The sequence below is a fragment of the Vulpes lagopus genome, chromosome 7 (assembly GCF_018345385.1).
Source record: "Vulpes lagopus strain Blue_001 chromosome 7, ASM1834538v1, whole genome shotgun sequence".
NCBI lineage: Eukaryota > Metazoa > Chordata > Mammalia > Carnivora > Canidae > Vulpes > Vulpes lagopus.
In genome coordinates, this window is record NC_054830.1 from 112162478 (window position 1) to 112175702 (window position 13225).

At 50.3% G+C, this 13225-nt stretch overlaps 1 protein-coding gene across 1 annotated transcript; it reads right to left on the reverse strand.

Moving 5' to 3' along the window:
* Nucleotides 1–8580: 8580 nt before the first annotated feature.
* On the reverse strand, nt 8581–11205 carry CSF2 (colony stimulating factor 2). Its single transcript, XM_041760627.1, has 4 exons — nt 10665–11205; nt 10541–10582; nt 9735–9860; nt 8581–9009 (listed from the first exon to the last, which is right to left on the reverse strand). Exons 1-4 carry the CDS (start codon nt 10821–10823, stop codon nt 8902–8904), a joined length of 435 nt encoding a protein of 144 aa, XP_041616561.1. The 5' UTR covers nt 10824–11205; the 3' UTR covers nt 8581–8901.
* Nucleotides 11206–13225: the final 2020 nt, after the last annotated feature.

Genomic DNA, 13225 nt, shown 5'->3' on the forward strand with positions numbered 1-13225 from the left:
CAATGCAGAGAAGAAATTCCATTAATGAGGAGGACTTTGGGAAGCAGCTTCAGATCATATGAAAGGAGAGGAGAGATCCAGAATCTGATGGATAAGCAGTTTCTACAAAAGGCAAGGAAATCAATAATAATATTGTTTATAAAACACTTTTCCTTAGAAAAAGACTTTGCAGTATCTAATTAAAACTAAAAATACATTTATCTAATGACCCGGTAATTCTACACCATTTCCAGTGTTTCCAAGAGAATTGCATACATAATGTTCACCAAGGTAGGAGTAGGGGAATGTTCATAGTCTTATTAATGTGAGCCAAAAAGAATAAACAGCCATCCATCAGCAGTGAAATGGGGAAGTACAAGATGGGACATGATGGACTACTTTGCAGAAACAAAGTAGAATAGACTACAACTCCATGCAACAACCAGAAAGAATTACACACACATAATGTTGAACAAAAGATGTCAAACATAAAAGCACAGTTTCTGATTCCAGTTAAATGTAGTTGAAGAAGGACAAGGTATCCCTGGGTGGCGCAGTGGTTTGGCGCCTGCCTTTGGCCCAGGGCGCGATCCTGGAGACCCGGGATCGAATCCCACATCGGGCTTCCGGTGCATGGGGCCTGCTTCTCCCTCTGCCTATGTCTCTGCCTCTCTCTCTTTCTCTCTCTGTGACTATCATAAATAAATAAAAATTAAAAAAAAAAAAAAAGAAGAAGGACAAGGTGAAGTTTGGTGATAGAGGTTGGAGACTCAGCGGGGTAGATACTATTGAGGGGGAAGAAAGCACAGGCAACCTTTGGAGGTGCTAAAAAATGCTCTGCATCTTGCCCTGGGTGCTGGTTATATTGGTATAGACTTATATAAAAACTCACTGAAATGTACTTAATGTACAACTCAATGAAAACTCAAAATAATTAAAAAAAAAAAAAAAAGGCTTTTCTCCACCACCAGAAGAACTGCAGGATCTTAAAGAAGAAGTAGACTTTGCCCTTGAGTGAGGGTCCAGGAAGTCCACTTGAGGGCAGAACCTGGGGAGTTTGTGCTGATCTTCCCTTGAAGTTAAGAAAAAGAAAAGGGAGACGGGTTTTTAATTAATCATCTCTCAGGTTGAAAGAACAGGTCTGGGCCAGAGATAACATCAGTGGCAGCAACATGAAACTGTTTCACTGCTGTTATCTCAAACCACAGTGAAAAATAACTTGTGAAGCTGTGTCTTTCCTGGCAGCCGGAGCCCAGGGTCTCCTCACAGCAGGGAAGTCGGCCAGCCATTTGGGAGGGTCCAGGAAGGGGGCTTCTACGGGACCAGGCCTGAGGATTTCGTTGACCTTACCTCCTGTGTGGTCCTGCAGAAGTGCCAGGCCTCTCTGGGCCTGGGAGCCTGGAGTGTCCAGCACTAACAGTAGGTGAGACCAGGTCCCTTCTAGGGGGCTGGCTCTATTCTGACCGGCTCTGCAGACCTAGACGTCATGTGCATTCTACCCTCCTCTCTCCTCAGAGAAGTAAGGCCAGCATCGGGGCACTCTCAGGAGAAACAGGCTTACCTGACCTTGCCCTAAGACTCTGCCTCTGTCTTGGCCTCCCTATGTCAGAGCAAACTGGTCTGGGGCTGGCACCTCCCCACCACAACCCAACTTGACAGTTTTAAGAAAACTGAGGCCTGGGAGAGACCTAAATGCCAGATTTCTATTTAACAATGTGGGACAGTCCAGGACAGGAGCTGCTGGATTCAACTATGTGCCTTCAAACAGAAATCGCAGCATGCTCAGAAGCCCAGGTTGGCACAATATGTGCCTGGTCCGTGCAGTCCCTGCCCTCTCCTTCCAATCAAAAACATAGACTCTGAATTCCCAAGCACATAGATGTGCAGGCAGCCAGGAAACAGGAGGAGTAAGGGCTCAGGTCTTAGTTTCCAGGGCCAGCCCTGCCCACTTGGGGCTATGTGGTATGGGCCAGATGGTAGCCCCACCTAAGACTCCCAGCACAGGACAGTTGTGAGGTTAATTGAGGATGTCTTAGACAGTACCTTGCAACCTCCAGGCCTACACTGAGAGCTATCCTGCCTGCCAAGGAAGAGCAGCCAGGTCTCTTTTGTTGTCCATGCTATCTTAGAAAGAGGGTGTAACCCTCTGGGCTTTGAGAGAAGCAGCCCCCTTTCCAAGCTAGTCACCAGCATCTTGATTGAATAGCTGAGTTAGGGAATCATTTAATGCAAGCTACCACCAAGGACCCTGTTTACCTAGAGACAATGAAGATGCAAATTTTGTGTAAGCAAGGGAGCCACATGATCTGTGCCACCTCCTTGGCACTCAGTGTCTTTCCTCAGATCCAGCCACAGCCACATTTACAGCCACCACAGAGTAGAAAACCAAGGAGAAAATCCCTATTTCATTCTAGCCCTTGGCCCACATGGCATCAACAGGTGCCTTGCCAAGTTGCCATGTAATAAACTTCATGTCTATCATTTTTTTTCATGGAATGACAGATTGGCTGTTTCTGTGAATGATGCTTTTCTCCTTCTGTCTGATTCCCCACATATGAATGCTGAGTCAGAATACAGTCACGCTATGGCCTGTGACAGAGACTGCCACACGGCTACCAATGGGGCTATCCAGTTCTTAAGGCCCAGTAAGAGGGCTGCACAACTACTTTAGTGTACGCCTTAGATTCTTGGTTCTAATCTCAGTGCTACCGATTTCTGAGGGAGGAGGAGGCCTCCAAGAGGCAGAAGTTGATAAAGAATTGAGGTGGTCCCTGAAGAAGACCCTGTGAAGTAAAGGGAGAACCACTGTCTTACTGTCTTGGGAAGCCTTGATGTATGGATGAACTATTCTCAGGCCACCCAGCCTTGCTGTCCCTCGTGGTCCAGAGATGGTCCTAGCAAAGCTAAGAGTGTTTCCTCAGGTCATGGTAAGCCTGACCCACACCTGCCCATGGTTATCTCCCTTGGTGGGATATAATTAGGATCTTTTTCCTGGTCTCCTAAGGAAAGGAAGTGCCTAGGGTCATTCCCAGCCAACTATGGGGTCAGGCCTTGCCTCTTGTGCCCAGGTGTCCAGCCCAGAGCTCCAGCCTTCCAGTGTACCAGCCTCTTCATAGATGCCGAAGCAGTAGAGACACCAGGTTCCCAGGGAACTGTGGGTTCAGGCCTGTCTGGATTCCAGAGCAGTATCCACATGGCTCTCCCACCTGGTTCCAGCCCCCAACAGGAACAGTACCACTGTCCAGATATGAGTCTAATTAGAGGGAAAACTAGGGCACGTAGAAAACCTATGTGGCTCTCACTGCACAGCCTCTTCGTGGATGGCTGTTTGGTAGCCTTGGCCAAGGTTTAAAGTGGCAGGGGGATGAGGACAGTTACTCTTTGTGGAATATCTGCCTTCCTACCTGTGTTCTTACCCACTTTCCTGTTTCCCAGAAGAGACACTGGAGCCTTCCTATCATCCTTGGTTTCCCTAGAGCTGTGCCGGATAACTCTGAGGCCCTCTAGTTTTACAAAGACCCTGGACCTAAGCTGTGGTCTGACCTCTGAGGCTAGAGCCCACCCCACCTTTAGACTGGCTGAGAGACTGAGATACCTGTCCACCATCACACAGCAAGTTAGTGGCAGATCCGGCCTGTGTATACCCTGATATCCTGAACACAGTAATGGGATGACAAGGGCCTACCTGCTAGCCCCCAGCCCTCTACTATTAGATGCCTCAGGCTAAGAGGAGGCTGGGGCAGTGAAGTGGCGGGTCTTCTCACCAGTCTCTACAACCCCATCCTGCCATGCATCCTGCAGGCTCTAGTGCTTATCACAGAGGAGTAACCTTGGGAACCCTGAGCACCCATGTAGGGTGCCCAAGGGGCAGGAGCTCACGCCTCTGGGGAGTGCACTGTGGGGCTTCCTCAGGGGTTTAACCATCCCCCTGTCCCCATCAGCTTTGATACCCAGACCTGAGTCACAGAGCTACCCTCCATGTTCTGAGATAATTTGGCAACTCCACTCAGTCACATTTGCTCGCCTCCAGCCTATGTGACCTCTCAAGGTAGAGATAAGCAGAGAGTGGTCTGAGAAGTGTAGAGCAAGGGATCGGAATGAACAGGGCTATGGTAGGTCTGTGCATTGGCTGCAGGCATAATCCGAAGCTTCAAGGCTAGGGTAGGTCTATCAGAAGGTAGATGTTGCAGACAGGTCTGGTCTGAGCCAAATTGTGTTGCAGCTTGATACCTAATCATATTCCAGAACAAAAGGTCTTTATCTTTCCCGGTTTGGTAAAGGAGCTCATGGTCTGAGAGGTTTGGATTGTAGGGGGCTGTCACCTCCAAAAACCCATCAAATCAGGGTTAGGGTTAGAATTGAGGGTAAGAGGGTCAGAGCTCAGTAGCTCAGTCTGGCAGCACTTCAGGACCAGAGCAGCTGATGGATTTACCACAGGCAGTGCCCCCATGTTCTGGGGGAGTAGGAGCAACAGTAGTCAGGGAGTGAGCATAAAAGCCAAGGGGGCTCTGAAGGGTGTTGTGAGAGGCTTTGTAGGTAAGGGACTTTGCTTTGAAGTCAGATAGCTATTTGCTGATCTAGAAATCTGGGAGTTGGAGATGTCCCTCGTCCCTGTGGGTACCCCTCTTTTGGTCCAGGTTCCCCACTGTACCCAGTCCTTTGTGAGAAGGCTGCAGGTCCACACTCCCCTGAGCCATTTACCAGGACTGACCCTTCTGTGGTCATACCAGCCCTCAGCAGGAGGCAGAGGAGGGGGCATAATGAATTAGATTTAGAGCCCCCAGAAACAGGAGTGGAGATCACACAGGGAAGAGACTTGAGCCTTGAGTCTTGACTCTTGGATCCAGGGATGGATGGGTACTGAGTGAGGCTGGGGGAGGAGAGATCTGGGAAAGGATCTGCTTCGAGTTCTGAAGGACACAGGGGTAGTAACAAGCTGCACAGACACTGAAGGAGCCCCTATTGTGTGCCCACTGGCACTCTCCAGCAGCAGAGGAGCTGATGAAGGGGGGCCCCTACTCGCCCTCCTAGGCCTCTCATCCTGGGAGATTCCTGGCTCTCCAGGTCAGGAGTCCTAGTTATGGGGCCATCAATCCCAGCCTGCCCCCTTCCAGTCTTTCAAAGTCCCTGGGAGACTGGACTCTATCACAACTCACACTTGCCAGCATTTATATATACCCAGCTTTATTGAAGTAGCGGCTGCTGTTGTATCAGTTATAGAAATATTTCTTCAGGCACACCCCTGCCCCCATACCCACCCACAGTCTTGTCAGCCAGCCCAGAGCCAGCAAACTCCCACCCCACCCTGGCTACAAATTTTCCCCAAGATTCCTCCAATCCCATTTCTTGCAGCTCTAACCAGGCTCCAGTGAGAAGATGGGGTCTCAGAGACTGCTTTTGACCCTTTTACAGGATTTCCATCCTTCTATGGATATGACAACACTCTGTAAGGCTTCCTTGAACTGTGAAAAATTACTTTTCTCAGTAGTACAGTTCTTGGGTGATTCTGTTGGCTAAATAAAAAAATACATACTTAAGTCATATTTTTAGCAGAAAAAAAGTAAAGTAAACTCTCTTCTACCAACCACAAGGGTCCTGTAAGCCCTCCATCGCTGAGGAGGTAACTCGGGCAGACCCTCCTCATCTATCTTAGAAGCACACTGGGGGCCATCTGGTAATAGTGGAACACAGGATCTGAGGCCCATCTGTAGCCACAGGGAGAAAAACAGCTAAGTGTGGGCATGTCTCACAGCTGCCCAGGACAGGACACAAGGACAAGCAGGATGAGAGCACACAGGAGAACTGTATAAGCAGGGGGCAAATACAGAGGCATACCTCAGTCATTTCCCAAGAACATGCCCCCCCTGAGCCACTGCCCATCCACACATAGTGGGCTTCCAGTGGGACAGGGCAAACCGGACCTCCCTTGGCTGCCCTGTTAGGGTTGGCACTGAGCAGCCCCTTCCTCTCCCCAGTCTGATTACACAACCAGCCCTGCTCTGACCTGTCTCAGACCTGCTCCACACTGACCCCTGTGTATAGGGACCTGGCAGAGGGCATAAGAGAAACCTCCAAAACAACCTCTAAGTCCCCACTCTCCTAAGCCCCCGCCCCTGTCAGTGAGTGTATTTCTTTTGGATCAGAAAGTAGTACCTAACTCCTCACATGTGGCAAGTGGGAGCTCTAAGAAGCCCTTTGTTCCTCTGGGCCCCTGGCTGTGGTAGCGTTAAGTTTCCTCTAAGAGCAAACAGCAACTTACTTTCAGCTTTGGGCAGATTCTGGTGAGTTCTTCCATGTCCTTATAAACCTTTTGTATGTGACGGTCATGCTCGTTATGTTTCGTAAGTTCCTTCAGGGTAGAGATGAAATCCTTTGTAAATTCCCCATAGCAGGGCTCCTGAAACAGGGTTAAGGGTCCTGGGATGGTGGTGGTGCACAGCAGAGCACCAGTTAACCCCCAGCCCATCCATCTGGTCACTCTGGCTAGATGAAGCCCTAAATTCAAATTCAGACCCTACCCTGATTGTCCCACAGGTGTCCCACAGTTGCAATATGAGTGCTCCAGTAGGTGTCTAATCTCTCCCCAGGCCCAAGGCTAATCTGTGGTGGTGATCAGAGACCCTGGAGAAACCTGGAAACTGACCACTGATTCCTCTGTGGGCTGAGCTGAAAGCTGCAAATTCAAAATTCAGCTTTTTTCCCAGATTTCTCACTCTAGTATGTTTTGGTCTTGTCTCTGCCCTGGGTGTTGACTGGGGTGATGGTCCCTTTCAAAGGTGGTCAGAAAAGTCCATGCGGCATCTGCACCTTACCTCACTGGTGTTCTGGGGCCTTTTGAAGGAACCCTGAAAGCAGGAGAAATTGGTCAGAAGCACAAAGGGCCACTGAGAGCAAAGTGTTGTTTGATGAAGACCCAGACTTACGTTGTATGTCATGGTGTCAGCCGAAAGTTCTTTCTGAATTTCAGCACAGACTGCCGTGTGATTGTCATAGGCAGACACGCTGGCTGTCTTCATGGAGGCAGAATGGTTTTCTGATCCCCAGAGTGCGCAAGCCAGGAACACGTACAGGTACATGGTAGTACTTGAGGGTAGCTCCAAGCCAACATGAGCACTGGGCTTGGCAGCATTTCTGTGGAGAGGGGTACCTATATATGTGAGTCTAAGGAAATGCTAAATCTCTTATCAGTCATCACTGGCTTACGTGGAAGACAGAGAGGACCTTATCGCCGGGCAAGATGTGCTTTTTATGCATTTTCTATGACCACAGCACACTTCATGGATTCTTGTCTCTGCTGAAAATCAGGCTTGGTCTAAGAATTTTTATTTGTAATCACATTTTGAGTCATGACCTTTATGCCTGATGGTTGGGACAGGTCTTTGGCCAGGACAGGTGCTATCTGCAGGTGCCAGAGCAGAGAGAGTAGGTAGGGTGGAGAGAGAGCCAGGCAGGAACAGCAGCTGCACTAAGCCAGCTTCCTCAGGTCCACCTGTCAAGGAGAGGGCTGGCCTTGCTGTCCTGTATGCCTGACTCTTGAGGACACACCTATTTCCTCATAGTCCCCAGGAGGGACACAGAGGAACAGGTTCCGGAACAACAGCCTCCAACTAGGCTGGCAAAGCAAGGGAAGGGCAGAGCACTGCTATTTCTTGGCCTGAAGGCCTTGGATTTTAGAGGAAAGCACCTGATTAGATGTAGAACTTCATGTAAAAACAAAAGCCAGCTCAGAAAAATGCCATACTAGAACCATGTACTGACAAATTCTGAATATAGATTCTGACTCTCACAGATTAAGATCACCCATTTAGGGGAAAGTTTGGTAAATATGCTGGGCTCTGACCCCTGTGGTTTGTTTTTGTTTGTTTGTTTGTTTGTTTGTTTGTTTTGCTTAAACAGCTAGCTATCTACTGGTTTACCTTAGGAGTGGTTGAAGCCCTGGGTGTGAGGATTAGGGTGTGGCCACTGGGCCCAGGTTTCTTTTCTTTTTTTTTTTTTAATTTAATTTTATTTATTTATTCATGAGACACAGAGAGAGAGAGAGGCAGAGACACAGGCGGAGGGAGAAGCAGGCTCCATGCAGAGAGCCTGACGTGGGACTCAATCCTGGGTCTCCAGGATCACACCCCAGGCTGCAGGCGGCGCTAAACCACTGCGCCACCAGGGCTGCCCACGGGCCCAGGTTTCTGAAGGGCACAGGTGTTTTGCCTCACACTAGGGAAGGCCATTCAGCCAGTGGCCAGCCAAGCCCCAGGAACCCCCAAGCCTTCTCAGGAAGTATGATGGCCTTTTACTGGAGCAAAGTTCCCACTGACCAGGTGCCTTGGACTTCCAAGTGAACCTGAAAGCCTCTTTTTGCAGTTGGAGCCCTGAGTATCCAGGGAAGCAGATCTAGGTGTGTGTGACACAGCACCCAGGCCAACTCTTCCCACTCATCCGCTCTGCTCTGCCATTGGTGCCTCTCAGACAGTGACCAACCTGCTAGAGCACCCTGCCCCCTCCCCAACCTTATGGCTCCTCTCCACCCATTCCTCTGTGGGGAGCACCATCAGCATTTGCTCAGGGTTGAAAACAAACTGGAAAGTGCACAAATAAGAACAGGCTTTTAATAATTTATTATAATAGTAAAATGTCTTGAATAAATACAGAGTATGATCTTAAATAAATAAATAAATAAATATTAAAATACATAAATATATAAATAAATATTACTGATCCCTGCCAGTATAAAACATTCTCCACTCCCCATACCAAGCTGGTATCCGGGCAGCATGGCCCAGAGCAAGTCCGTGCCCCCTCTACAGCCCTGGTCCACCCAGTGGTCCCTCAAAGGTGAAGATCCTGAGTTTCAGCAATACATGGGTAGAAAGGCAGTGACTTGTGAGGTATGCTTTCAGGGCTGGCTCCTGGTTGGACTGGCCTGCCTCACTTCTTGACTGGTTTCCAGCAGTCAAAGGGGATGTTAAACAGAAAATCCTTCAGGTTCTCTTTGAAATTTTTGAAGGTAATATTCTGGGTTGCACAGGGAGATTCCTTAAAAAAATAAATAAGAACAATAAAACTTTGAGTCCAGGTGTGAGTGGGTAATGGGGGAGCACCAGGGTTTCTGCACTGCCCCTTAGAACTCAGAGGCCAGAAGGCCTATTTGGAGCCTGCCTGCTGACCTAGGTCAGATGATAGGTTGCCACCCAGTGTCACCCAAAGGGTACACAACTCTGTTAATAGCAGCCAGGCCCTGGGGACTGACAAAATGCCAACCCGAGGCTGGTCTGCTGGGCTGGGCAGTTGGGTCAACACCTCTTTTGCTCTTAGGCCAGCCGTCTAGAAGGGGGAGGAGTTAAGGCCACAAACTTCACTCTCCACAGAAAAGGAGTGTTTGAGGCCTTTGTCCAGTCTGGGTATGACTCCTTCCTTGCCCCATGCAATTAGGCACCTCACAAGGAGCCAGAGAGGTGGCACTTGGGCCCAGGAATGTACCCTGGACCTTAGTTTCCTTGGGTTTGCCTCACCTTTGACCTCATTAATGATAGGACAGAAGTGTCTCCCACTAGGGACTGTATAGGCATCTGGAGCTCCATGGCTTTAACTCCCAGGGATGAAAATGGGCAGGAAAGCTTGCTCTGCTAATCATTATAAATCTGTTGACACCAAAACCCTTTGGGGTCTTTAACAGCTACAGCCAAAGGTCCCTCCTTATCCAGTCCTCCACCCTCCTAGACCAAAACTTTTCAGCTTTAGGACCTGACATGGGCACTCACCGGGGTAGGGGGACAGTGCTGCTTATAGTGATTGGCCATCATGGTTAAGGGATTCTTGAGGCTGGTGAGGCTGCCCTGCAGGCCCTCCTTGTACAGCTGTAGGCGGGTCTCCAGGCATGTTGGCCCCTGTGGAGAATGTCCATTCCTTGGTGAGTAGTGGACAGGTGCCCTCTGGTGGGCATATGACACTCTTCCTGTCACTTTTTCCTGTTCTCAGCCCTGTCCCCCAAGAGCAGAACTTGGGAGGGGCACAGGATGATGCTGGGTCCAGTCATACATGCAAACATGAATCTGCACCATTCAGCTCAGGCCACCCTCAGCTAGCACAACTACATTCCCTGGCATCTCAAGAGGGTCCCAGCACCCAGGAGAGGAGGTCCCTATACCCCCACCATTCAGGGAGAAGGTAGCAAGGGGTGGGGCATCTCCCCCAACCTGCTATGTGAACAAGGCTTGTTCTTGAAATCTCTGTGCCTCTCTGTAACCAACACTCTGTCTCCACCGAGATTAGTCTCATGAGTCCCCCAAGCTCACAGCCCTGTGTCTTGAAGTAATTCCCACTTCACCTACCTGTCCCCTGGTGGCCCCTGGCCCCTTGAATGCTAGGTCTGTCCATGGCTGCTCAGCTAATGAAGGAGTTCACATGACTGCTACAGGCGCAAGGCCAGTGGCCTCCCGAGGCCCCTCTGGGCAGCCAGCTGACTGGAGAAAGTGGACTGACCACCCTATGAGAGTCCATGTGAAATGGAGCCCCCCCTCCAACAGTAGAGGTCTCTGGGAAGGCATGTCAGAGAGAAGCATCTTACCTCAGGGTCAAACACTTCAGAGACGACTTTTACTGCTTTATTCTGTAGAAAAGCAAAATACTGTTTTATTAAGCTGACAGGCAGGGCCAATCCAGGCACAGCCTGCAGTCCCTCCCTCACTCACCATCACAGCAGTCACGTCATTACTGTTGTTCAAAAGGCTCAGGGCCTCCTGGATGGCATCCACGTGCTGAGAGGGCCGAGTGACAAGGGTGGGTGAGCGGGTGGGTGCAGAGATGCTGCAGACCACAGTGCCCAAGAAAAGCAGGTTCTGCAGCCACATCCTCCTGAGGACTTTAGCCTTTCTCTCTGAGTACTGGGCTCACTGGCAAAAGAGCTCTTATATACACAGTTAGAGGAAATGATTAATGGTGACCACAAAACGCCAGAGAGGCGGGGGAACTACCTGACCTGTGGAATCTCCTGGCCCTTATCACACATGGGAACGGTGAGCCTTTCCTCCAGGTGGTCAGGCTCAGGGGTTTTCATTAATGAGCCCTTCCAAGAATTGGCAGTGCATCCGCCTGCCTTGTTGAGCACTCTCCAGCCCTCCCTGGGTAGTTTGGCCAATGAGACTGCCCCCTCCCTCTGAGGGGCCTCTGGGCACAGCGTGGACTTCCTGGCCTGGAGTGGCCAGGGCGGGGCCTGGGAGATACTAGATCGAGCTCCTACACCCATGCTCTCCACCCTCCCTCTAATCGCAAAAAGCCTTTGGGCTGGCTGTGCCCACCCTGGGGCCCATTCCAATACCAGCCTCCCCTTCTCCTCCTAGATCCCTCTCCTCTGGCCACAGCGAGTGATCTGAGTAGGAGGAAGACATTCACAGACCTGTACACTGTCCACCTAGGCAGAATCCAGCCAAATGGCATAGTCCTGCGACAGCTCCCAGCAAAGATCCAGAGTAGTGGCAAGCTCTTCCCATCAGGGACCTCTGCTGCATAGCCCCTGTGTGCAGGGAGAATGACAAGTGTGTACATATCACATCCAGCCAGCAGGATTGTAGAGTGTTCCTCATGGTAAGGTCCCATCTGACAGCAATAATCAGAGTTTTCACAGCTGTGTTCAACCCCCAAGCTGCAGGGGTGAGTTGGGGCTCTCAGTGGGAGTAGTGAGGGCCCTCAGCTCAAGTTCTGGCTCTAGTATAACCTTGCTAAGTGACTCTTCCCCCTGAGCTCTGTGAATCTCACCTCTCTCTGTAGTCCAGACCACCCTTGTGAGCTAGGTACTGTGCTCCTATGTGTAGCCCCTGGCTATCCCCCCACCATTCGGGAAGAAGGTAGCAGGGTGGGGCATCCCCCCCCCAACCTGGTGGGCACATCTCACAGGTACGAGGAGCTTCGGGGAACAGCGGCTTCTCGAACAAGGTCTTCCAAGCTTAATTTTTACATGGCCCCTGCCCCAGCACATCTCCAGGTCCAGAGGCCTCTTCTGTGGAACAGGAACTGCTTCTAAAAAAAGCCACAGGCTCTTGAGAGGCTGATGAGTGTTTGATTTTCACAATGGAGTTTGGAGAGGATAGCACGAGTTTGTGTTTGCTGCCTCATGCTATGAGTTTCGTGGCCATAGAGGTGTGGGTGCACACGTGTACATTTCTGTACTTAAATGTGTGTCAGGGGGCTATTTTATATGAGATGCATCCATGTGAGCCCCTGCATGTACCCCTCTGATATAGAGAAGCTTCTCAACTGGGTTTGATGTTTTGGGGCCCCTGAGTTAGTCTAGATTGATGGGATAGGATACAAGTGATGCTATTCTGCTGGGCCCAAGTAGACACCACGGAGAACTCACGGTCTAAGTCCTGTGGCCCGAGTCTGAGGCCCTGGCAAGTTTCACTTGGCAGAAGGATTGCTGCTCTTGTACAGGGGAGACAGACATTAGTCCTCCAGACCCCACTAGGACCCAACTTGATGCCATCCTTGCCCTTCTGAACCTGCTGAAACATTCCTAGGTTGACAGGCTGTGGTGAGAGTATGGCACATCCAAACCCTGGTCCTTCTTGCTTTTTCATGAGGGCTCTGCTCAGCCCCTTCCAAGGAGCTCCTAGGAGGTACAGAAGAGGTGAAGAACACTAGATACAGATGTCATAGAGTGGAGGTCTGTGGCAGACAGTGTTCTGGAACCTGGGTAGTGGAAAGCAAGGGCCATAGGCAATGGCTCAACTGGTAGTTAAGGAGGCACAGAGCTGGCGTGGCCCTCTGAGATGGAAGGTCATTTTCCTTTTGGAAATGAGTCGTCACAGATCAGACAATTCGTCAACAAACTCTTCCAATCCACACTAGGCCATGTGCTGGCAAGGAAATGAATGGCACCCTCTGACTGGCCCTCACATCTGGCCCTGGAGGCGCCCAGCCTGGTAGGGGAGATAGCACTGGATCTCATTGTGTGGATCCAGGCTGGGATGGGGTAAGTTCAGAGCTGAGGGATCCCAAGAAAACACCTCCCAGTTTAGGGGTCCACAGGAGACCAAAGAGCTTCCTGGGAGATGCCACCTCCCAGCACAGGCTGAAAGGGTAAGTACAGCCAGGTGGGCAAGTCAGATTGTAGGAGAGAGGGAGAGGACAGACTAGTGGAAGAATGTTTGGGGAACAAAGAGATAAAGTTTTAGGAGCAGGTATGGTGAAGAGGAGGCAGGTTCCAGAGAGATTTAGGAAGTAGAATTATTGAGGACTTGATGATATAATGGAG

Coding starts and splice junctions, on each gene's coding strand:
- CSF2 (XM_041760627.1), bottom strand. CDS start 10,823: ATGTGGCTGCAGAACCTGCTTTTCTTGGGCACTGTGGTCTGCAGCATC. Junction 10,583..10,664: donor ATGACGTGACTGCTGTGATG/GTGAGTGAGGGA, acceptor GCTTTTCTACAG/AATAAAGCAGTAAAAGTCGT. Junction 9,861..10,540: donor CTGAAGTGTTTGACCCTGAG/GTAAGATGCTTC, acceptor CATTCTCCACAG/GGGCCAACATGCCTGGAGAC.